Source organism: Dromiciops gliroides, chromosome 1, assembly GCF_019393635.1.
Source record: "Dromiciops gliroides isolate mDroGli1 chromosome 1, mDroGli1.pri, whole genome shotgun sequence".
Classification (NCBI taxonomy): domain Eukaryota; kingdom Metazoa; phylum Chordata; class Mammalia; order Microbiotheria; family Microbiotheriidae; genus Dromiciops; species Dromiciops gliroides.
Genome location: NC_057861.1, coordinates 706536561 through 706559446, shown reverse-complemented (window position 1 = coordinate 706559446; position 22886 = coordinate 706536561). Strand labels below are relative to the sequence as shown.

The 22886-nt window shown below is 45.8% G+C and overlaps 1 protein-coding gene across 1 annotated transcript in view; it reads right to left on the bottom strand.

Moving 5' to 3' along the window:
* Positions 1–22886, bottom strand: part of PLXND1 (plexin D1) — a 208600-nt gene that overhangs the window by 58444 nt on the left and 127270 nt on the right. Inside the window, exons 10-16 of the mRNA XM_043976535.1 lie at positions 17102–17191; positions 14581–14674; positions 7352–7506; positions 5525–5676; positions 4469–4568; positions 2011–2150; positions 482–649 (exon numbers count right to left, since the gene is read on the bottom strand). Of these exons, the coding sequence (XP_043832470.1) occupies positions 482–649; positions 2011–2150; positions 4469–4568; positions 5525–5676; positions 7352–7506; positions 14581–14674; positions 17102–17191 (899 nt within the window). The remainder of the gene's footprint in view (positions 1–481; positions 650–2010; positions 2151–4468; positions 4569–5524; positions 5677–7351; positions 7507–14580; positions 14675–17101; positions 17192–22886) is intronic.

The following is a 22886-nucleotide window of genomic DNA, read 5'->3' as shown; positions in this document are numbered from 1 at the left end:
CTCCCTCTGTCTCTCCATCTCCATCTGTCTCTTTATCTCCCTGTGTCTGTCTCTCTCACAAGCTCTGTTTTAGGGGACACTTGCTGAAGAGATTCCCTCTATTAACACAGACCTTGCAACTTACAAGCTCAGAGTTGCCTGGGGAAATCAAGAGGGAGGCCGCTTTGCTCTGGGGTCATGGAGGTGGTATGGCCTCTTGGCTCTGGTGGGCTCCACTACTCCTTCATCCAGAGTTTTCCCTGCCTCCCTTTCTCTCCCCATAAGGAATAGAATTAAGGTGGCCCCTTAAATGTTTGATGGGGAGGCTGGCACCACTGAATGTTAATACTACTCCATGGCACTGATTCTTTGACATGACATCTTATGAGATCAAAGCTGGTAATTATGTGATGCAGATTTATGCCAGCAGGATGAAAATGAGATGGATGGGGGTAGGGGTAGGGAGGGTAGTAGGATGGAGAAGGCTGGGGGTGGGGCTCACCTGACTGGGCTCTTTTGGGGACTGATGGCCGTGATGACTGGGTCCCTCATGTAGTCAAAGGTGATGTTGCTGCTGATGCAGGATTTGTGCTCAAAGCGCACGCAGACACGGACGGTGGCAAGCAGCTCCCCTCTGGGCATGGTGCAGGTGATGGTGCTGTCTGTGCGCCTGTGGGAAGGGCCAGGGCTCCTGAGTGGCTGAGCAAGCTCTGGGCAGAGCTGGCCAGCATGATACCAACATCACCTTCTCCCTACTGGTTCCCAGAGGCTGGCCTGATCCAGCCTAGGGAGAGCTGCTGAATGTGGGGTGGAGGGTGCTATGTTTGGGCAGCTCTGGAAAAGCAACAGTATTCCCCCTCCTCCTGTCCCTATTCCTAGTCTTAGACACCATCACCTCATACCTGGATATGAAAGCTGGAGTCCCTGCCCCTGGCCTCTTCCACTGATCCATCCTGCCCATGATGCCACCAAACTAACCTTCTGAAAATAGCCCTTTTTTGTACTGTGAATTCCCTGTTTGAGAGGCTCAAGTCCAGTGCCCACCATATCAAACCCAACCTCTTCCTCCTCCTAGCATTTGTGACTCTCCACAATCTGGCCCCATCTTGCCTACCCAATTGTATTTTTCCTCCTCTCTTATTTGAGTCAGGCTGGGTTCCTCCCTAACTTCCAACACATTCTCTTTCCTCTTTCTGTAACTTTATCCCCCCTTCTTTCATTCATTCACATCTCACCCAGTTCATGGTCTTTCTCTTCTTCCATGAAGCCTTCCCAGATTACCTCAGCCTACAATGCCCCTCCTCCTGTCTGATCTCCTAATGGCACTTCTGCCCCATACCAGACCACTTCCTGTCCCAGTTGCAAGTCGCTAGGTCTCCCTGAGTGCCAAGCATGGGACTTTGAATTGTGCTGTTGTAGTGTAGATTATCTCAGCTTCTAGACTATAAGCTTCTTGAGGGTAGGCCCTGTGCTATCTTCTTTCCTGTCCCCTTTACACACAAAGAACAGGCCATGGAACATGAGAGGTGTTCAATGAAGACTTGGTGATTAATCTAAGGCTATCTGGAGCAACTAAAGAATGCTCAGTACAATGCATTGCACTGAGTAGGAGCTTAATGAATGCTTATTGATTGAGTGAGTTAAGGACTGAATGAATACATGTCCAGGAGTCTCAAAATGCTTTGTATATTCAGTCCGTCTTCTCTAGCTTAGGACGTATACCCCAGGGACAGAGGGCTTCACCATCAAATTAAAGGGAAAGTTCTCATGGCTTTGAAGTCCAGGAAGCCCCAGCATTAATTCTGTATGGGCTCCACCCCAAAGGCTGGAGCTCTAGGCTATGGTCTAGTCTGTTCTCAGAAGCTCCCTCCTTGGAAAAGTCCCTGAAGGAGCTCCTGACTCCAACCCACTCCCAGCAGCATCCCATCCAATGACTTACAAGGAGATTCAGCCTCAGACCCAACTGACCCTGAGATCATCAGAACTGACTTGTCCCCACCCTGTCCAACCCACCTGAGCCCCATGGCTTACACGAGATCCAAACACTGTTTGGTGTCATTGACCAGAACGTGGAGCTCGGATCCCACCCCGAGGTCACTCCCCCGGATAGTCACTCTGGTGCCTCCAGCCTTTGGACCAACATCGGGCTCCATGGAATAGACAACTGGTAGCTAGTGAGGAAGGGAGAAAGAGAAGGAAGAATGGAGATGGGGAAAGGGAAGGGGGAGGAGAAGAAGAAGAAGAGGAGAAACAATGTAGAGGGTCAGTGAGGAGATAGGCAGGGAGCAATAAGAAAGGGAGAAAGGTGAAGGAGTGAGAGAAAGAAAGGAAGAAGGAAAAGAGAGAGGGGAAGGGGACAAGGATGAGAGAAAGAAAAAGAAAGGTATTGTCAAGAAAATAGAAGAGGAAAGCAAGGAAGACAGAAAGAGGGAGAAATATAGAAGGAAAGAGAGAGGTGGGGAGACAAAGATAGGGAATGAGAAAGCGAAAAGAGCAATGGGGAAGAGAAGGGAAAGGGAAGTAGGAAAGAAAAAGAGAGACAAGGAGAAATGAATATAGGAGAGGAAGGAAGAGAGGAGAGGATGGGGAAAGGGAAAAGGGAGAGAAGAAGAGAGAGGACATTCTCAACCACAAGACAACCATACCTCTTGCCAATTCTTTAGTTGATATGAGAACAACCCTCAGTTCTCCTTTCTCCAAAGGTTTTGGTTTGTTTTGGGTTTTTTTGCCTCTTCCTTCCTTCAGGGGCAGGAAGGATTGTCCAAGTGAAGCCTCCCCCAACTTCCTTGGTCCACCCAGATCTCCATGCCCCATATCCCCTTGTTGACTCCTGACTGTCTGCCCCACACAGCTGGCACTAGATCTCAGAAGGTGCTGTCCTCTGTGCTGACTGGGTCAGAGCCCTGTTCTAGCAGCACACAGTGGGCACGCGCCTGCTCCTGCCTTCTTCTAGAATGGTTTCCTGCTGCTGACCCGTGGCTCCCCGGAAAGACCCTGAGCTCCTCCAGGGCAGGGACCACAAGGCCTCCTCTTCCCCTCCCTCCCCTCCCTGCCATCACAGACAGTACTAAGCACAAGGCTGGGCACTGAATACCGAGCCTGGAAGCAGACCCAGGCTAAAGATCAGAAGACTATTTTCCATAAGGGGGGACATCAGTGTTACCCATGAGCTAATTTTATGAGCCCTCAGTTTCTTCTTCTGTCAAGTGAGGAAGGAATTCAATGCCATCTGAGATCTTTCTACTTCTGCCATTCATGGAGTCTTTGACTTTTCCCACTGCACTAGCCAAGGGACAAAGCGTATCAATCTCTCCCTCTAAGGACCAGCCTCAACACTGGGGGGGGGGGGGCTCAGGTCATGAATGTTTTGGCCACAACCCCTCTCTAAGAGCAGGAACTGACTGTGTCAGCATCATCCCCTTCACTGGCAGAACCAATAACGATATCCCTGAAATCATAACTCAGCTGGGGTGCCCCCTCCTCTACAAAACCTTTCTCGATTCCCCTGATTGTTGGGGTTCTCTCCAGCCTCAGAGCATCTCGTTTTTACTCCTCTGTTTCCTTGCTGTGTCCCACCTCTACCCTCCACCTCTAGAGTATAAACTTCTTGAAGCAGGGTCTAATTTTTCATTTTATCACAGGATCATAGATTTAGAACCACTTGGGTCCATTTCACTCTCATTTTACAGAAAGGTGCATAGACATGAGTTCACATGCCCAGGGTCACGTGCCCAGTTGAGGAAACTGAGGCAAATGTGGTTAAATGACTTGCCCAGGGTCATAGAGTCAGTCTATGTCAGAGGAAGAATCTGAACCCAACTCTTACTGGCTCCAGATCCAGTTCTCTCTCCACCTGCTGCTTCCCCCATGCACAGTATCATTCACATCATAAGCACTTAGGATTATAGATCTTGTCAGTGGTGAGACCTTAGATGAAGTCTGGTTCAAACTCCTCATTTAACAGATGATAAACTGATACTAGGGTGGCCAAGTGACTTGCCCCATGATAGTGAGGGGGTGCAGAGGAGATTTGCACTCAGGACCTTTGACTTCAAACGCAGCATTCTTTTCCCTGCACCATTTTGACACTGAATAAATGTTGAATTCGTTGAAATCTTGGAGCTTTTGAAATATTTTAAACTGTGGGTCACACAGTCTCACTGGCATCCAATTTACTGATAGAGATAAATGGTTAGGAGCTATGGGGTTAAACCAAGAGACTCTCCTGCTTGCTTGCTCCACACATGCAGAAGCCTGGATCTAGGGAGGAGAAACAAAATGGCACCCCCTTCCCCTTATCCTACCATCTTGGGCATTCCCATGATCAAATGAGATGACATTTGTAAAGCTCTTAGTACGGTGTCTGGCATATAATAGGTACTTAATAAATGTTGCTTCTCTTCTCTCTTTCTCAGAACAACTTGGTCCACGGGAAATGTTTGGCAGAACCTTGTGGAATGGGCATTGAATCATCCAGGAAGAGCCTTACCACATAGGAATAGCGTTCCCTCGACTTCCCCTCCTTGCTCACATTAACGGTCACAACATCAGAAAAGGGGCTGGGCGATGGACCGGTCCAGCAAACGATTCTGATGAAAAGAAAAAGCTAATGAGGAGAGGCAGGAGGTCGCTCCCCTGGGGACCCAATGAGCCCCAGGAGGAAGATGCCACAGCAACCAAACTATTTTCTTTTTCCAGGAGAGAAGGAGGGTGGGGCCCAGGCTCCCAGACGCCACCAAGGGGACCAGAGGAGATGGCAGTGGGTGATGACAATAAGATGGGCCATGTGGCCACACTAAATATCACTGATGAGTCCACTCTTAGTCACTGAGGGCGGGAGGCACACAGGCCTGACTCTCCCCAGTCCTGGCCCCAATTCTCTCTGCTCTTGACTCTGGATTATATAATTGCTTTGGCAGGAAGAGGCACATGCTCTGTCCTCTTAAGTCAAGTTCGGTTTTGGCAAAGACCACACACACACACACACACACACACACACACACACACACACACACACACACTGCCCATCCTCCACCTAGTCTATGTGTTTGCTCATGCTCTGTGTTCTTACCTGGAATGCCTTCTCCCATACAAATCCTACCCAACCATCAAGGTCTAGCTCCAAATGATACATCCTCCATGAAGCCTCCCTCGGTCATCCAATCTAACCTAATCTCACCTTTGTCTGACCTGCAGCAACTTCTCGCCCACACCAGACCCTTCGCCGCTTGGCCAACCTACCTTGTTTTCTGACTGTTTCATGCATCCATCTCATAGGTGAGATTGTAGGGTAGACATGTGGAAGGGGTCTTTGAGAAAACCCAGGCCAAAGCTTTTGTTTTGTGAACTAGAAACTGAGATCAAGAGAAAGATTCTGGAAGACTTGCTTCTCCTTTCTGGGGCTAAGTTTTCCTCATTTGTGAAATGATGGGGGATGGACAAGGTGGCCCCAAATTCCTTCCTAGTTCTACCATCCTAGGATTTCCAAAGGTGAGAGAGGAGGACCAATGCCTCAGACCACCACAACCTCCCCAGCTGTACTCACTCCTCAGAGACGACGTATCTGCTCGGGAGGGGCTCGCAGGGCACGCCGCCGATCCAGGTGCTATAGGCCACTTCACTGAATCTGCGGCCCAGGTTCTTCCCACGGATTGTCAGGAGGGTCCCTCCTTCCAGGGGGCCGCTCAGGGGCTCGATCTGCCATGGACGCCAGATAAAGAGGTTGATGGAGCTTTGAGTAATTGCCAAAGGCAGGGGAGTATGGTTGGGGTCATGTAGGGCTGGCACAGGCAAGGCACCAGGGCCGGTGATTGTTGGGGCAGACATGTAGAAAGTGCTTAAATGATTAGCAAAATGCTTGTACATCCACCCTTCTCACAAAAGTCCTGTGAAGGAGGGAGCAGCATTCCTGTTTAACCCATGAGGCAGCTGAGGCTCACAGAGAAGTGACTTACTTGTCCAGCATCAAAGAGCTACTTAGTGAGCTTCAGATGCAGGATTTGAACCTACTGTTCTTTTTTTTTTGTGAGGCAATTGGGGTTAAATGACTTGCCCAAGGTCACACAGCTAGTAAGTGTCAAGTGTCTGAGGCTGAATTTGAACTCAGGTCCTCCTGACTCCAGGGCCAGTGCTCTATCCACTGCACCACCTAGCTGCCCTGAATCTACTGTTCTTGACCCCAAGTCCATTACTCCATCCCCTACCTCAGTCTGCCTCTCTCTGTGTGAGACCTAGATTGTGAACTCTGAGGGCAGAGACTGTCTTTTGCCTCTTGTTGTATCTCCAGCACCTAGTAGGTGCTTAATAAATGTTTATTGAATGAATGATAGGAATGAGTGTATACATAAATTGTATATGTTCATAAAGAGCCCATACATATCCACTAAAAGAGTGTAAGCCTTTTTTTGTTTGTTTGTTTTGCTTTTTGCAGGGCAATGGGGGTTAAGTGACTTGCCCAGGGTCACACAGCTAGTAAGTGTCAAGTGTCTGAGGCCAGATTTGAACTCAGGTCCTCCTGAATCCAGGGCCGGTGCTCTATCCACTGCGCCACCTAGCTGCCCCCCATGAGTTTAAGCCTTTTGAGGGCAGGAACAGTTTCATTTTGTTTTTTCTATCTCCAAATGCCTGGCACATAGTAGGTTGCCTGTTGGTATGCAGGAACAATTATATTGCGTGAATGTATCTATTTTGCAAACATGCCAGAAAGATTGTGTGTGTATGTGTATGTAATATACTGTGGGACTACAAGATTCAGACCTGGAAGGGATGTGTGATCGAGGCAAGAAGACCAATGAATCATATGTAGATTTAGAATTGGAAGGGACCTTAAAGTCCACTCAGTTCCCTCCCCTCTTTAAAACAAATTCTTTATTTTTGAAGTTGTTTCATTTTTTCAGTGATCAAACCTTTCTCCTCCCCACAATGGAAAAAAAGGACCCCAAACCCTTGCAATAATAAGTAGAATCAAACAAAACAAATTCCCACGTTGGCCACATCCCCAAACTCTGTCTCATCCTGCATCTTGAATCTATCCATTTGACAGGAGTCGGGCAGCAGGCTTCCCCAGGCGTCCTCTGGAATCATCCCCCCCACCCCATTTTAGAGATGAGGAAAGTGATACTAAGAGAATGACTTGCCTAAGGTGATATAGAACTTCCTCCTACTACCAATAGCGAGCATTTAAAGAGTTTTTAGAGTTTGCAAAGAGTTTTAAATATGTCAATTCATTTGACCTTCACAACCAGCCTATGAGGTAGAGGCTATTATTTCCCATCCTACAGATAAGGAAATTGAGGCACATATAGGGGTGTGTGTGTGTGTGTGTGTGTGTGTGTGTGTGTGTGTGTGTTGGTATTTGTACACATACACTTACCTTCCTGATCTCTGGGGCAGGGCAGATAGTGGTGACTGGCTGGGGCTGGTGGTTCAGTCTACAGCCCTCATTCCAGATGCATTTGTGGCCCAGGTCCTCTCTCCCCATGCACTGGGAACAGTCCGTGCTCCCCATGGCGCAGTTGTAGACCTCCACTGCAGAGGGAGAGACCAGGGTGAGCCCACGTCCCACAGTCCCTCACCTCAGCCCGCCTGCCAGCTCCAAACCAGCCCCATGCCCCAGCCATCTTTCATCTGCACGAACAACAGGCATGCCACACATTGTCTGAATCACAGGGACCTTGGCTCTGTGCCCGAAGCCTTCCCAGAAGTGCTGGGCATTCATTCCCACCGAAATATAATTTAGCACTTTGGGGAAAAAAAGGAGCAATCTGGTCAATCTTTGTTGCATTTTTCAAATTCTTAGCATCCACATGGGAATCTCTGTGGCTCCCTCTGTCCTGCTAGCTGTATGATCCTGCCAACGGCTCCTCTGAGGATGTCCGTTAGTACTTTGCTACCTTGGGGCTGGCTCCCACTGCCTCCTTCCCTCCTCTCTCCCTTTACGCCTCTCCTTGGCTTCTTTAGCTGCCTAGGCCATCCCCTCAGGCAGAGTGTCCCGTTATTGAACATTGGCAGCCCCCCCCCCCCCCCCCGCCCCGGGTAGTTTATGAACCAGCTTTATTGGCTCATCTCTTCCCCATACATGACACTCCCAATCCTGTGCTCTCTGTCCTCACCTTTCTCTCCTAACTTCCCTGGTTTCCCTCAATCCAATCAGCTTAAATCCTACCTTCTGGAGAAGGCCTCTTCCCGTCCACCCAGCCCTCCTATCCCTAGCGCTCACTAAATCACCTGAAAAACATTACAAAACCAGTTGTTCACTGACTGACTCTCAGTAAGGGGCCAAGTGCACACAGCCACCTTTGTGGGAGGTGGTCTAATCTAAAAATGGTCCATGGCCTCCAATATCATCATGGAGGGGAGGGGAGCCCAACAAAATCAAACACAGGTGGCCCTGATGAGAAGGCTTTGCCTTCAGCTCTGGACTAAATTCTTGGTGACCATTAAATAAACCTTCCAAAGCTTCAAAGGATCTTAGACCTGTTGCTGGAAAGGACCACAGATGAGGAAAGTGAAGCCCCAGAAGATTAAATGATTGCTGAAGGTCACAAAGGTAATAAGTGTCAGGGACAGGCTTTGAACTCAGGTCTTTTGCCTCCAAACTCAGGGCTCTTTCCCCTTCACTAAGGCGTTTCCTTAATTTTCTGGTATTTGGCTACCCCCACCCCCTTCTTAACCAGATTATTCCCCCTCTCTATTCAGCTTTTAGAGGAAAGAGGGAAGTAACAATAGAAACAGGCAGATTTCCGTGACTCATTCAAAAGAACGACTTCCAGGACATGTCTTGGATCCAGCCCAATTCTCAATCTCTTCTCCATCTCCCTTGCCCATCCTGGGCAGAGAGATTGGAAGACATTCGCGCTGGGGCCCCATCAATAAAGAGAGATGCCATCAGGGTCCGAAGACTCTGCTGACTAAGGCAGGGATGGAGACTCAGGCATTTTAGAAAATCTGGCTCCTCATCTTCCTCCCGCCCCCTAACTGTTGGCATTCCCCAAAGTTCAATACTTAGCCTTCTGTTCTCTCTTGCTAAGAGATTACATTCTCCACTCTCACAGTTTCAACTATCACTTCTAGATGAATGGTTCCCAAAACTAGATTTCCAGGCCTGGCCTCTCCCCCTGAGCTTCAGGCTTTTATTTCCAATGGTACTTCTGCACAGAACCATCTGTCCCTCAATATGGCCCAAACCAAACTCATTGATAGACTCTGGAGAGATAGCAACCATGTATAGGGCTGGACAGGGCTCACAGCAGCCCCGAATTACCTTCTAGGTCTTAATAGACTTTCAGGACATTCTTTTGATCTGGTTACTGGTGGATGAGAAGCTTGATCCTGGGGGTCCATGAACAAATGTAAGCAGAGTATGTGTGTGCAAAGGACAGAGATTTTGGTGGAAGCAGAGAGAGATTGGATACTTAATTCAAGCAGCCCAAGTATCAGGACTGAATCAGGACATCGGAGCAACGTGAGTCAGTGTGTGGCAGTGGTGACGGGAATTGTTTTAGGGGCTGATCTTTGGGTCATCGGAAGGTAGGTTTTGAGCTTTTGGGCCAGAGAGCTGAAGGACAAGAGATTTAGAGCTGCAAGGGATTTTAAAATAATATAATCCGGGCTCATCCTTTTACAGATGAGGATAAAAGACTTGTGGGCTCACAGGAAGGTAAATACAGAGGAGAAAGGGATCTTTTGGGTCACGGAGTTCAACTTCCTCATTTTACCACAACCCAGGAAAGTTGTGACTTGCCCAAGACAGTACTCATCAGAGGGAAGATTCAAATTCTGATCCTCTCACTCTAAAGTCAGCCATCCTTCCATTGTGCTACACTACCTTCTTTCTCACATGTCTTATAGAGTTCTACCTCATATATCTTCTCTCCCCAGTAAGACTCCTTGAGACCAAGGATAATGAGCTATCTCCCTATCCCCCAAACTGTCTTACATACAGTAAGCACTTAATAAATGTATGTGGAATTATACCAGTATAACATCTTGAACAAGGGAGATAATAGTCATGCCTCCCTCATTATTCAGTTATTGGATATTTATGAAGTACCTACTATATGCCAGACACTGAGAGTAAAATTAAATTTCCTGTGTGTAGGGACTGTTACTTCTGTCCTTGGCATACAGTAAGCACTTAATAAGTGCCTGTTTATTAGTTGATTGATAGTCCCACCATCTTCTGTCCTGGTCAGACCATAGTTGGAATATGGTGTTCAGTTCTGGGTGTTACATTTTTAAGAGGCACAATGACAAATTCAAACATATTTGGAGGATGCTGATACAACAAGGTCTGGAAACTATGACACGCAAAGACCAGAGGAAGAAAGAAAACTTCCGGAGGATGTGATCGACAGAGGACTGTCATATGGATGTGTACAAGAAGGGGTTTCTTATATGTGGCTCCACAAAGTAGAACCACAACCAATGGAGAGCAATTATAGGGAAGCAGATTTCCCATCAGGGCAGCTAGGTGGTACAGTGGATTGAGTGCCAACCCTGGAGTCAGAAGGACCCGAGTTCAAATCTGCCTTTAAACACTTACTAGGTATGTGACCCTGGGTAAGTCACTTAACCCCATTTGCTTCACTTTCCTCATCTGTAAAATGAGCTAGGAAAGGAAATGGCAAACTACTTCAGTATCTTTGCCAACGGGTCACCGAGAGTCAGATACAACCAATCGACCAAACAAGGACAAAAGATTTCCCATTGCTGTAAGAAAGCCCTCCCAATCCGAGTATTTCAGAAGTGGAATGGGATGCTTTGGTAGGTTAGTGGCTTTTCTATTTTTAGAGGTATTCAAGCAGAGGCTGGATTCCACCTGCCAGGGATAATGCAGGGGGAATAAACACATGGGGCAGTAGCATGAACAAGGTGATCTCCAGGGTTTCTTTCAATTCATAAATTATAGATGGGGAAACTTTTGGTCATGCCTCAGTTACCCAGAAAATTCAAATGACTGGAATTTTCTTGGGTCATTTTGAGTACTTGGTCAACCGAGATTAGATGATAATTGTTTTCTTTTCTTTTTCTTTTTTTTTGGTGAGGCAACTGGGGTTAAGTGACTTGCCCAGGGTCACACAGCTAGTAAGTGTGAAGTGTCTGAGGCCAGATTTGAACTCAGGTCCTCCGGAATCCAGGGCCAGTGCTTTATCCACTGCACCACCTGGCTGCCCAATGATAATTGTTTTCTGCAAAACTTAGCTTTCCCATTCGCCTGGGAGCTCTCCAGGGGAAGGGATTCTTTTTTATCCAAAGTGGGCTAGAGGCTTCAAGGGAAAAAAAATATCTTTAGAACTCTGGGAACAGAAGATTTTTTCTTCATTTTCTCAGTGTATTAATAAAGCTCAACACTCATCTTTATGAGGATCTTCTCTTACTCAAACACTATTCACCCATTGCCTAAAACTTACAGATGGTTTTCCCAACTCTCAAACATATGGAAGATTTGTGGCTTTAAATCAACCAATTTTACAGAAACCATAAGGTCCATGTTTGGCCAATGAGAATCTTTGAGCCTGAAGGGATGTTCATCATCACCCAGACCATCCCCTTCATTTGAAAACTGAGGCCCAGAGCAGGGCAATGACTTGTCTAAGGTCACTCAGCTGCTTTGTGGCAGGTCCTTAACTAAGGTCCTTCAACTCCTACTCCAGGAAGTGTTTCACTGGAGTCAGAAGACTTAAATTCATATCCAGGTTTCAATACATCCTAGCTGTGTGACCTTCAGCAGATCCTTTCTTTCTCAGAGCCTCAGTTTCCTTATCTGTAAAATGGGAGGAATAATACTATTGATCTCATAGGGTTGTTAGAATGAAAGTACTATGTAAACAGTAAATGATTATATAAATGTAAGTCATTATTGTTACTCTGTCTTAGGACTTATCCAGTAAGTCCCAGACAGGTAGCAATCTACACTGATGGAGGGAAAACCCACACCAGACATTTCCTACACAGGAAAAAAAAATCACAGCTTCAATGCAGTTGAATTTGTATACCATACTATTCTGTTTTGTTTAAGTTATGTCTTTTAGGTTTTAAGAAGTTGGTAGAGGGGGAAGCTAGGTGGCGCAGTGGATAAAGCACCAGCCCTAGATTCAGGAGTACCTGAGTTCAAATCTGGCCTCAGACACTTCACACTTACTAGCTGTGTGACCCTGGGCAAGTCACTTAACCCCCACTGCCCCGGGGGAAAAAAAAGAGAAGTTGGTAGAAGAGTATTAGATTACCTCTAAGATCTTTTAACAAGATCGAGTTCTTTCTTTTTCTTTTTAATTTTTTTTTGGTGGGGCAATGAGGGTTAAGTGATTTTCCCATGGTCACACAGCTAGTAAGGGTCAAGTGTCTAAGGCCAGATTTGAACTCAGGTCCTCCTGAATCCAGGGCCGGTGCTTTATCCACTGTGCCACCTAGCTGCCCCCCCTTTTTATCTTTTTAAAAGATATTTATTTATTTTTAACATACCTTAATTTTTTTTTGAGTTGTAAGTTCTCTTCCTCCCTCTAGCCCATCCCCCACCCACTGAGAAGGCAAGCAATATGATATCAATTATATCTGTGAAATCATGTAAAACATTTCCATATTAGGCAATTTAAAAAAAAAAGCAAGAAAAACAAAGAAAGTGAGAAAATGATCAATTTTACACTAAGAGTTCATTAGTTCTTTCTCTGGAGTTGGATAGCATTTGTCATCATGAGTCCTTTGGAATTATCTTGGATCATTGTATTGATCAGAGTAGCCAAGTCTTTCACAGTTGATCATCATTACAGTATTGTTACTTTGTACAATCATTTCCTGTCCTGGTTCTGCTCACTTTACTTTGCATCAGTTTATATGGATCATCTCATGTTTTTCTGATACTGCCCCTCTGGTCATTTCTTATGGCATGATAGTATTCCATCATAATTACTTATGACAGCTTGTTTGGCTATTCCCCAATTGATGGGCATCCCCTCAATTTCCATATATTTCTTTCAAAACCTTTCCCCTTGTCAAAGCAAAACAATCTCTAGCCATTGGGCAAAGGTAACTCCATATTTTTCCCACTGGATGGTTATTCCCTACCCTACCCCCCTTTATCTGAAACCCTGACTGTGCCCAGAACAGGGGTGCAGGACACACAGAAGATATTCAGTGTCAGCTGCCACTCGCCCGAGGGACTGACAAACTCCCATTTTTCCACTATCACAGACGGCCATGGCTGGCAAGGACTGACTCTATGGTTGGATTCTTCAAAACATGCCCAGAAGTGAATGAGTGCGGGGGGCATCCAATATGATGCCTGTGATTAATTAACATCTGCTGAGTGGCAACAGTATGCAGGGCACTGTTATTTATAACGAATTGGTTTTGCTGAACAGAATAAATAAGTAACAATATTTTGCATTTTAACAGTATCTTCAATCTGACAACTTTAATTTCCCAACAAACATTCCCAAGGAAGCCTCCCTATTCACTAGATTGCTTTAGTCATAGGGAGCCAGGGTTTTGTCCTGTACTTAGGCCCAATTGGACCACATTTAATCAGTAGACATGTTGGCTTCTGTGGGAGTTGCTGTATTTCCTGGTCTTTTTTTCCCCAAGGTAGGCTTTGAGCTGAAGTGAGAACCTTGATATATGGGTCTGATTTTCCATGGTACAGCGGGACACGCACTGCCTCTAGGATCAAAGGATTTGGGTTAAAATCCTATTTCTGATACTGTGTTGTTGTTCACTCATTTCAGTTGTATCCTATTCTTGGCGACCCTATTTGGGGTTTTCTTGGCAAAGATACTGGAGTGGTTTGCCATTTCCTTCTCCAGCTCATTCTATAGATAAGGAAACTGAGGTTTGTCCAGGGTCACACAGCTAGTAACAGATTTTTAACTCAGGTCTTTCTGATTCCAAACCTGCTGCTCTCTCCACTGAGCTACCTAGCTGTCCACTTACTAGGTAACTTTGGGCAAATCTCTTAACCTCGCTGGGTCTCTGTAAAAGTGGTTGGGGGGCGGCTAGGTGGCGCAGTGGATAAAGAACCGGCCTTGGATTCAGGAGTACCTGAGTTCAAATCCGGCCTCAGACACTTGACTTACTAGCTGTGTGACCCTGGGCAAGTCACTTAACCCCCATTGCCCAGCAAAAAAAAAAAAAAAAAAAGTGGTTGGACTAGATGGCTTGTAAGGGCCCTTACAGCTTTAGATCTATAGATTTGTTGTGTGGTTTTTTTTTTGGGGGGGGGGGCAGTGTATGTGTTTTTTAAATGGCACTGAATGCAAATTCCAGTAGGTATTTCTTTCATTGCCTGACTGTGGTCTTCACTCCCTGGGGAAGAATTTCATATTTCTGCTAAGAATCCTTCTTATTAGATTTTTTTTAAAGTCCTATAACTTCAGGCAAGTTGACATTGTTATAGGTGATGTGTGAGTGTATGTATAGGTGGGGTGCTTTTTGAGCAGTCACTGGTCCCTGCATCTGTGTGTGTACACATATGTCTGTGTGTGTGCTGGTGTGTAAGTGAGTGTGAGATTCCTCACTCTCCCCTTGACAGCATCACACCTTTTCAGGAGCTGTTACCCTCAGCAAAGGAGGAGGGAATTAAAAAAAAAAGAAATCACCAACTCATACCTGTCATCTTCTCGGGGCTGTCAATAAATCGGTCTGGTTTCCCCTTTAGCTGAAGGTTTACTGGGAAAATCTGGCTCCTCTGAGGGGTGTGAAGCTGGAGAGGGAAACACAAAGTGAAGAAACCAGTCCAGGAAAAGGGGTCGCTTGGGTGATTAAGGCATGGATGTGCATGCCCACACACGGAGAGATGCATACATACACACGTGTGCGTACACCCACATACCCATGCTCACAGTCACAGGGAAGCACACTCAGGCCTGCTCCCACACAAAAATACATAAATGCTGATATACACACGACCACCAATGTGCCCCTAGGAACACCTACAGGGACACACGTGTGCACACCTGCCCTTAAGTATACACACACACAGGAGCACACATGTCCATGATTCACATGTGTCATAGTCACAGAAGGCCTGGAATCCACAGAGGTCAGTCCCACCTGTCTCAGGAGAGCTGCCCCTCTGCTACCCCAGGCAAAAACCAGGATATCAGAAATGGGGTCTCCTTCCTGCCTTTCACTGAGAGCCACCAAACTGCAGGCAGAGCAGCCAGCAAATGGTTCTGTGCTGGCTGAACTTTGGTGGAAACAAACAAAGTTGGGGGGGCGGGGAGGATGTTGCAGGGTGAAGGTGTAGTCCAAGAAATGGAGGCAAGCTCTGGAATTCTCTTTTCCCTAAAGGCCCTCTGGGGAGGTTGTCTTTCCACTCCTTGGTGTGTGTGTGTGTGTGTGTGTGTGTGTGTGTGTGTGTGTGTGTGTGTGTCCTGTTTTTTTTTAAACAAAAGTAATTCCAGTCTCTGCAACTTGGGATAAAGCTTCAGAAAATAAAAACCCCAGGAAAAGGGCCCAGGACCCCTCAGCACAGCAGAAAGCTAAAAGCTCTCCTTGCTACTTCCCTGCTGAGTCCTACTTGGATTCACCCGGGAACTCGTGAGGCTAAAGGGCAAGGAGTAGGAAGTGGAGGGCAGAGATGGAGAGACTGAGGCAGGCAAAGGGCACCTTGGGAAATGACCAGCTTAGCTCTTCAAGAGTATCTTCCGGAAGAGCCAAAACCACACATTCCCCTTTGCTTTGATTTAACCAGGGGCTCTTTCTGTTTTGGCTGAGCCATCTGGGTGTAGGCCCAGCCCTTCTAACCCCCAATCCCATCCACCCACTCAGAACCTTCCCCCCAGACAACAACTCTCCAAGCCTTCCCAGCCTGGGAATGCTTGGTTGGGCTGGGCGGAACAGATGTTCCAGCCCCAAGGCTGGCTCAGGACCTCTTTCTATGAGCCTCTAAGGGATAGGGTCTTGTGGGCTTACTTGGGAGGTACAGAAAGGGGAAGAAGGGAGAAAAGAGGGAACCAAGGAAGAGGAAGTAGAAAGAAGAGAGGGAAAAGGAAGAAAGGGAGGAAGAAAAGAGGGAATGAAGGTGGAGAAATATTAATAGCATAGAGGGAGGAAGAGGGCAAAGAGGGGGGAGGAGTGGGGAAAAGAAGGAAAGAAGCCGGGAGAGAAGGGGAGACAAAGAGACAAAATGATGGGGGAAGGAAGAGAATGGAGGTGGGGGGGCAGCGGAGGACTCAGAGGCCAGTTACTGCTCCTGTGTTACTTGAAACAGGATTCCAACCTCCTTGCTGCGGGGGAGGAAGGAGGACCTTTGGGAACTGAGCTCCTAGCCCCATCTGGTGAAGGTGGAGGGTGGGCGTGAAGTCCTGTCGGAGCCTCCAGAAATTGCAAACACAGATGGTCACCTTTCCTTTTCTAGGACCCTCTGTGAGCTGAGAGACTGAGGGAAGGGGGAGAGGTAGATAGACTTACCATATTATTAACTTCATTCCTCCGGAGGAAGTCAGAGAGCATTCACACAAAGACAACTCCATCCTCACTGCTCATCACTTGAGAGCATGATGTGGACAGGGCTGAGGGGGGTCATTTGTTGCATTCCCCTGCCTCTCAGCCCAGCTGTCCTAAAAAGTCATTCCAGACCCATGACTTGTCCTCGATAGAATAAGATGGGCTAAAAATCTGGACCCAGGCTCTTCCGGATTTTGCATATCTCCACTCCTCCCCCGGCCCCAGGTTCTCAGGTGTTTCCCAGCTGGGTCCAAAGTGTTATGACTATGTTACTTCCTTTCTCACCAGAGCTAAGATCATAGGCTCAAGAACCTGAAGTCACCTTGGAGAACATTAAGTCCGATGTCCTTAGTTTATTTGACAAAGAAGCCATGGGCCAACGTGGGGTTAATGGTGGTATGTAGGGGTGTGTTTTAGCTGGCTTGGACACTCGCCTGTGGTGCCAAGGTTGGGGGTGGGTGGAAGGAGGAGGAGTGAGGGAGAGAAGAGATGAGAGGAAGAGGGAAGAAGAAGGGGAAGAGGAAGGGAAGAGAGCTATCAGCCTAGTAGGAATTACCCCACTGGGCCCTGAAGGACAAAGGCCAATGATGGTGGACGCCAGATAAGAGAAGAGAGGGTATCTCAGATACCTAAGCAGCTTCCCCATGAGGACCCAACACTAGTGGCTTCTCTAACTTACCACAACGTGGCTGCACTGAATTTCTGAAGCATTGATCCACGTAGCCTCAAAGGTCTCATCGCTTCCAAAGTTGCAGGCCAGCGACACACCCTGGAGGGGGAGACACCATTGAAGAGTGAGGGCTTTCTGGCACATGATCAAGTATATTATTAGTCCCTTAGTTTGGGTAGATATTAGAAGGGGGCTGGGGTGAGATTCTTCTAAGAGAATCCTGTCCCTACCCTTCTCAAGAACCAGAAGGACTCCCAGCTGCCTAAAGAATAAAGCCTGAAAGTGAAGACTCTTCATACTCCAGCCTCACATTCCCTCTCCAGCTTTCTCACTATGTCTCAACAGGTTAAAGGGGAGAGCATGGTACCGTGGAAGAACGGTGGATTTGGAGTCAAAGGATCTGGGTTGGAAAACTGCCTTTGACATTATTTTGCTTCTTTGTAATTCTGCAATGTTCACTTTTGATAGCTCTGTGGTTGTTTTTCCCCATTTACATTGTTGAAGTCATTGTGCATATCACTTTCTTGGCTCTGCTTACTTCACTCTGCATCAGTTTATGTAGATCTTTCCACAGTCATTGTATCTTACAACCCAGTAATATTCCATTGCATTCATGTATGACAATTTGTTTCCCCAATCGATGGGCACTACTGACTTGGTCTGCAATTCTTTGCAGTCACAAAAAGCGCTGCTATAAATATTTTGCTGTGTATAGGGATTTTCTTCTTTTCAACAACTTCTTTGGGAAGCTTAGTGGAGGAATCTCTGGGCTTGAAGAGCATGGATAGTTTAGTCACTTTATTGACATAACTCCAAAACGCTTTCCAAAATGGTGGTACTGATTTACAGCACCACCAACAACGCACTAGCGTGCTTATCTTCCCATGGGCTCTCCAGTGTGTACCTTCTTATCCTTTGCCATCTTTGCTAGTTTGCAGAATGTGAGATGAAACCTCAGGACTGTTTTTATTTGAATTTCTTCCATTATTAGTTATTTGGAACATTCTTTCATATAGTTCTTAAGAGTTTGCAGTTCCTTTGAGAACTGTTGTTCATATCCTTTGTCTACTGGAGAATGACTTTTGTCCACACACGTGTGTATATGGTATGTGCATGTATGTACAGCATACATACACACATGCAAATATATATATATATACATCACACGTGTGTATTCGTCGTTTACATTTCTTGAATACAAAATTTTTATCTGAGAAATTTGATACAATCATTTTTTCCCCCATTCGATCACTTCCTTTTTTAACCTGGGTGCATTCATTTTGCTTATCTGATCATAGGCCAATCTCTTAACCTCTCCAACCCCCTCAGTTTCCTGATCTACAAATCAGGAAGAATAGTACCTGTAGTAACTAACTTACAGAGTTATAGGCAAAGATCAAATGAGGAAATGTATGAAAAATACTTTGCCAACTTTAAAGCACTATATGTTAAGCTTCATCATTATTATTATTATTACTGATATTATCATCTATCTGTACAACCTTGGACAAATCACTTTACCAGAATGGGGCAGTGGAAATACTGGATTTGGAGTTAGAAGACCTGAGGTTTAAATCCTGGTTATGTTACTTATGACCTATGTGATCATGGGCAGATCATTTAACTTCCTGGGGCCTCAGTTTGCACATCTGTAAAATGGGAATAGTGGAGTAGATGACCGCTGAGGTCTCTTCTATTTCTAAACAGATGATGCAATGATCTCTCTAGGTCTTGGTTCCCTCCAGAGATCAGGCTGTAGAATCTCTTAGCTTCCTTCCAGCTATAAATGCGTAATCCTGGGTACCCTCCCCTTTAGACAGGCCAGTGCTCTGGACACACAAGGCTCATGTCCATCTTGATGGGTCAGCCAGTCAACAAGCATTTCTTAAGTGCTTTCTATGCTAAGCTGGGGACACAATGAAGGGCGAATGTAATCTCTACCCCTCAAGAAGCTTATGGTCTAATAGGGGAGAAAACATGTAAGTACTAGGTGCGACCCTGGGCAATTCATTTCACTCTTTGAGCCCTGGTTACCTGCTATGCAGGCTGGAGATGGAATAGATGGAAGGTACTCTCAGAGGAGAAGTCATTGGCGGTCATCTGTGTGCCATGGTTCCTATGGTACTTCTTGCAGGGAGCATCTTAGAGTCTCAGGGAATTACAAGATGACCACACTGAAAAGGACTCCCTTATGTCCCACCCTGTCATTTTTTTTTTGAGGGGCAATTGGGGTTAAGTGACTTGCCCAGGGTCACACAGCTAGTAAGTATTAAGTATCTGAGAACAGATTTGGACTCAAGTCCTCCTGAATCCAGGGCAGGTGCTTTATCCACTGTGTCACCTAGCTGCTCCATCATTTTTTTTTTTTTGAGGGGCAATGAGGGTTAAGTGATTTGCCCAGGGTCACACAGCTAGTAAGTGTCAAGTGTCTGAAGTCAAATTTGAACTCAGGTCCTCCTGAATCCAGGGCCGGTGTTCTATCCACTGCGCCCCCTAGCTGCCCCTGAATTAGGATTTATAAAGCACTTAGCACAGTGTCAGGTACATAGTTGGTGCTTAATAAGTGTTTATTCCCCCAACCCCACCTCAATTAATCCCAGTGGCTCCAGGATCAAACATCTAAACCCACGTCTACTGGAGACACACAATTTTTCTGCTCTCCCCTCACTCAGACCATTCCTCCTCACCCTTCTAGGCTCAGCTCATCTCAGCCCACATTGATCTGCCTCCTTTTTTGAAGAACTACCATACTCTGAAGGGGGCCGATGTTAGCTCTTTGCCAGCTTCCTGAATGTTCTTTCTTCCATTGAGCTTCACCCACCCCAGCATTTATTGACAAGCTGGAAGATGAGTCACTTAGTAAATATCGATTGATTGAGTTAATTTAGAAAACAGAGGCTGAGATCATCTAATGACTAGTCTCAGATTTGGGGCTCTCTGGTGTGGCTCTACCTTAATTCTTTTCCATGTCTATGGGGTACCAAGCGGAGCAACTGGATCTTAAGCTGGAGAGATTGTAGCCACATTTCTGGATGAAACACAGGAAGGGGCCACAGATACACTGAGGAGCCTGACCTTCCAGAAGGGAAAGGCCATCTCCCGGCTCCTTTCTCTCCCCACCCCACTCAGTACAGATCCCCTTTCCATCTCCATCTGCTGAACTCCTTCCCTTCCTTCAAGACTAACTTCAGGGGGCAGCTAGATGGTGCAGTGGATAGAGCACTGGCCCTGGAGTCAGGAGTACCTGAGTTCAAATCCGGCCTCAGACACTTAACACTTACTAGCTGTGTGACCCTGGGCAAGTCACTTAACCCCAAATGCCTCACTTAAAAAAAAAAAAGACTAACTTCAGGCCTCCTTGCCTCTCCTCCCAAATACTGACAAAAGTGATCTCTTCCATCTCAGGTTTCTCATAGCATTTGGTCTGGCTCTCCTTCATTGACATCATCTTCTACCTTATACCATGGTAATTTGCCCACATGTTGTATTCCACCCCCCTCTCCCCTATCAGCTCCACTGTGGGGAGGAAGAGTGTCACGTTACCTACCCACCCAAGTATCTCTAGCATGAGTTGAGGACCTTTCCATATAGGAGGTGTTTAATAAACGTTTATTGGATTTTATTGTCCCTGTAGGTTTGGATATTCACCTAAAGGCAAGGATTGGACCTTTTAAGAGTCCTTCCAGATCTGAGAGCCAGAGATCCAAGTGGATGTTAGATTACAATTAGATGGACCCAGTCCTTCTGAAATAGGTTAGAAAAAAAAAGTATGGTCCATATTTTCCCCATCCTTTAAGACTGTCATCTTTTCAGGCTTCTAAGCCACACTGTAATCCTCCTTGGCTTCTTTCTCCCTTATCTGCATTGTGCACCTTTCCAGCTGCGGGCCAGAGAGAAATCTGGCCTTGGACTTGGGAAGACCTAAGTTTTCTTCTGATTTCTGACACCCAGGGTCTGTGTGACCCTGGTAATCTCTTAACGTCTTAGTGCCCCAGGCAACCCTGTAAGGTCATATGGTGGTGGGAAGGCAGGTGTTTCTCTACATTGATACAGGGAGTTCCCAGACCTGAAGTTTCCTATGCCAATGGAATTACAAATCTGGCTCACCTCCCCAGGGAAAAATGAGGCAAAAAGGAAAACTGGAAGAATATGATCTGGAAATAATAGGAGGGAAATAATACATGGATACATGTATAATAATACATGGATAGGTTGATAGATGTATACATGTATATTTGATCTATTATATAGGTGTATATAATGTACACACGTACACATATGTAACACATGTACACATGTGTAATACACAGATGTACACATAGAAATTATAATATGTTGTATACATGTTGTTGTTTTATAGTCATTTTCAGTTGTGCTCAATACTTCTTAACCCCATTTGGGGTTTTCTTGGCAAAGATACTGGTGTGGTTTTCCATTTCATTCTTCAGCTAATTTTACAGATGAGAAAAACTGAGGCAAACAGAGTTAAATGATTTACCCAGAGTTGTATAGCTAGTAAGTATCTGAGGCTAGATTTGAACTTAGACCTGGCACTCTTTCCACTCTGTCACCTGGCTACCCTATATGTGTATGTATGTGTGTGTGTGTGTGTGTGTGTGTGTGTGTGTGTGTATATATATATTAGATTATAGTCATTATAGTACAGATATAATATATATATTATTTCTAGTCTGTGTATGCATATAATATACATGTGTGTATGTGTCACATTAATATATAATATACACCACATGAATGCTATACCTATATATAGAAATGACATATATATATACATATATACCTCTATGTATACATATAGATGTATAGAGAATATATGTAGATATTATAATATACACATATCTATCAATCTATCCACATTCTTCCATTTCCTCCTTGTATTTTATGTGTAGCTATGTGAACATATGCCCACATGTGTTAATGTATATACACACACATATGCACACATACACACATACACATGTGCACACATGTAGACATACCTCCTTAGTGCTGCCTGTCCAAATCTTCTCTGTCCTTTAAGGAGTAGCCCAAACCCTCACCTCCTTCAGAAAGCCATCTCTGACCCCCTCCAGCCGACAGATATCCTATCTCTCTTTTCTGAACTGCCATAGAACCTCACTCACTTAATCTTTGGGCCCTGGGTCCAAGTGAGCTGGAGTCACAATTTCCCTTTGAGTTTTTCTTCTTAAGCTTAGAACTGTAGAATGGGAGAACATCAGCACTGGAAGGGGACTTCTAAGACCATCTCCTCTAACTCCTTCCCTTTAGAGAAGAAGAAAAATAGTCCTAACCAAAGGCAGCTCCCTGCCCAAGGTCACATTTCTGAGTAGTGGCAGAGTCAGGATTAGCGCTCAGGTCTTCTACTAGCCTCATGTGTCACCCCACCTTCCTTTGTAATGACTTTGTACACATTTGTATCTACTTATATGTGTATATACTGGTTTCCCCCTGTAGAATGTAAGCTCCTTGAGGGCAGGGATTATTTTCTTTTTTGTTTTTGTTTTTGTGGGGCAATGAGGATTAAGTGACTTGCCCACAGTCACACAGCTAGTAAGGGCCAAGTGTCTGAGGTAGGTTTTGAATTCAGGTCCTCCCAATCCAGGGCCTGTGCTTTATCTACTGTGCCACCTACCTGGCTCCAGGGATTATTTTCACTTTTGTTTTTGAATCTCTCTCATCTCTTACACCTGGTACATCTTGGCACCTGGTAAATGCTTACTGATTCACTGATTAATAGCTATAAGACCTCAGGCAAGTTACTTGATTTTCTCTC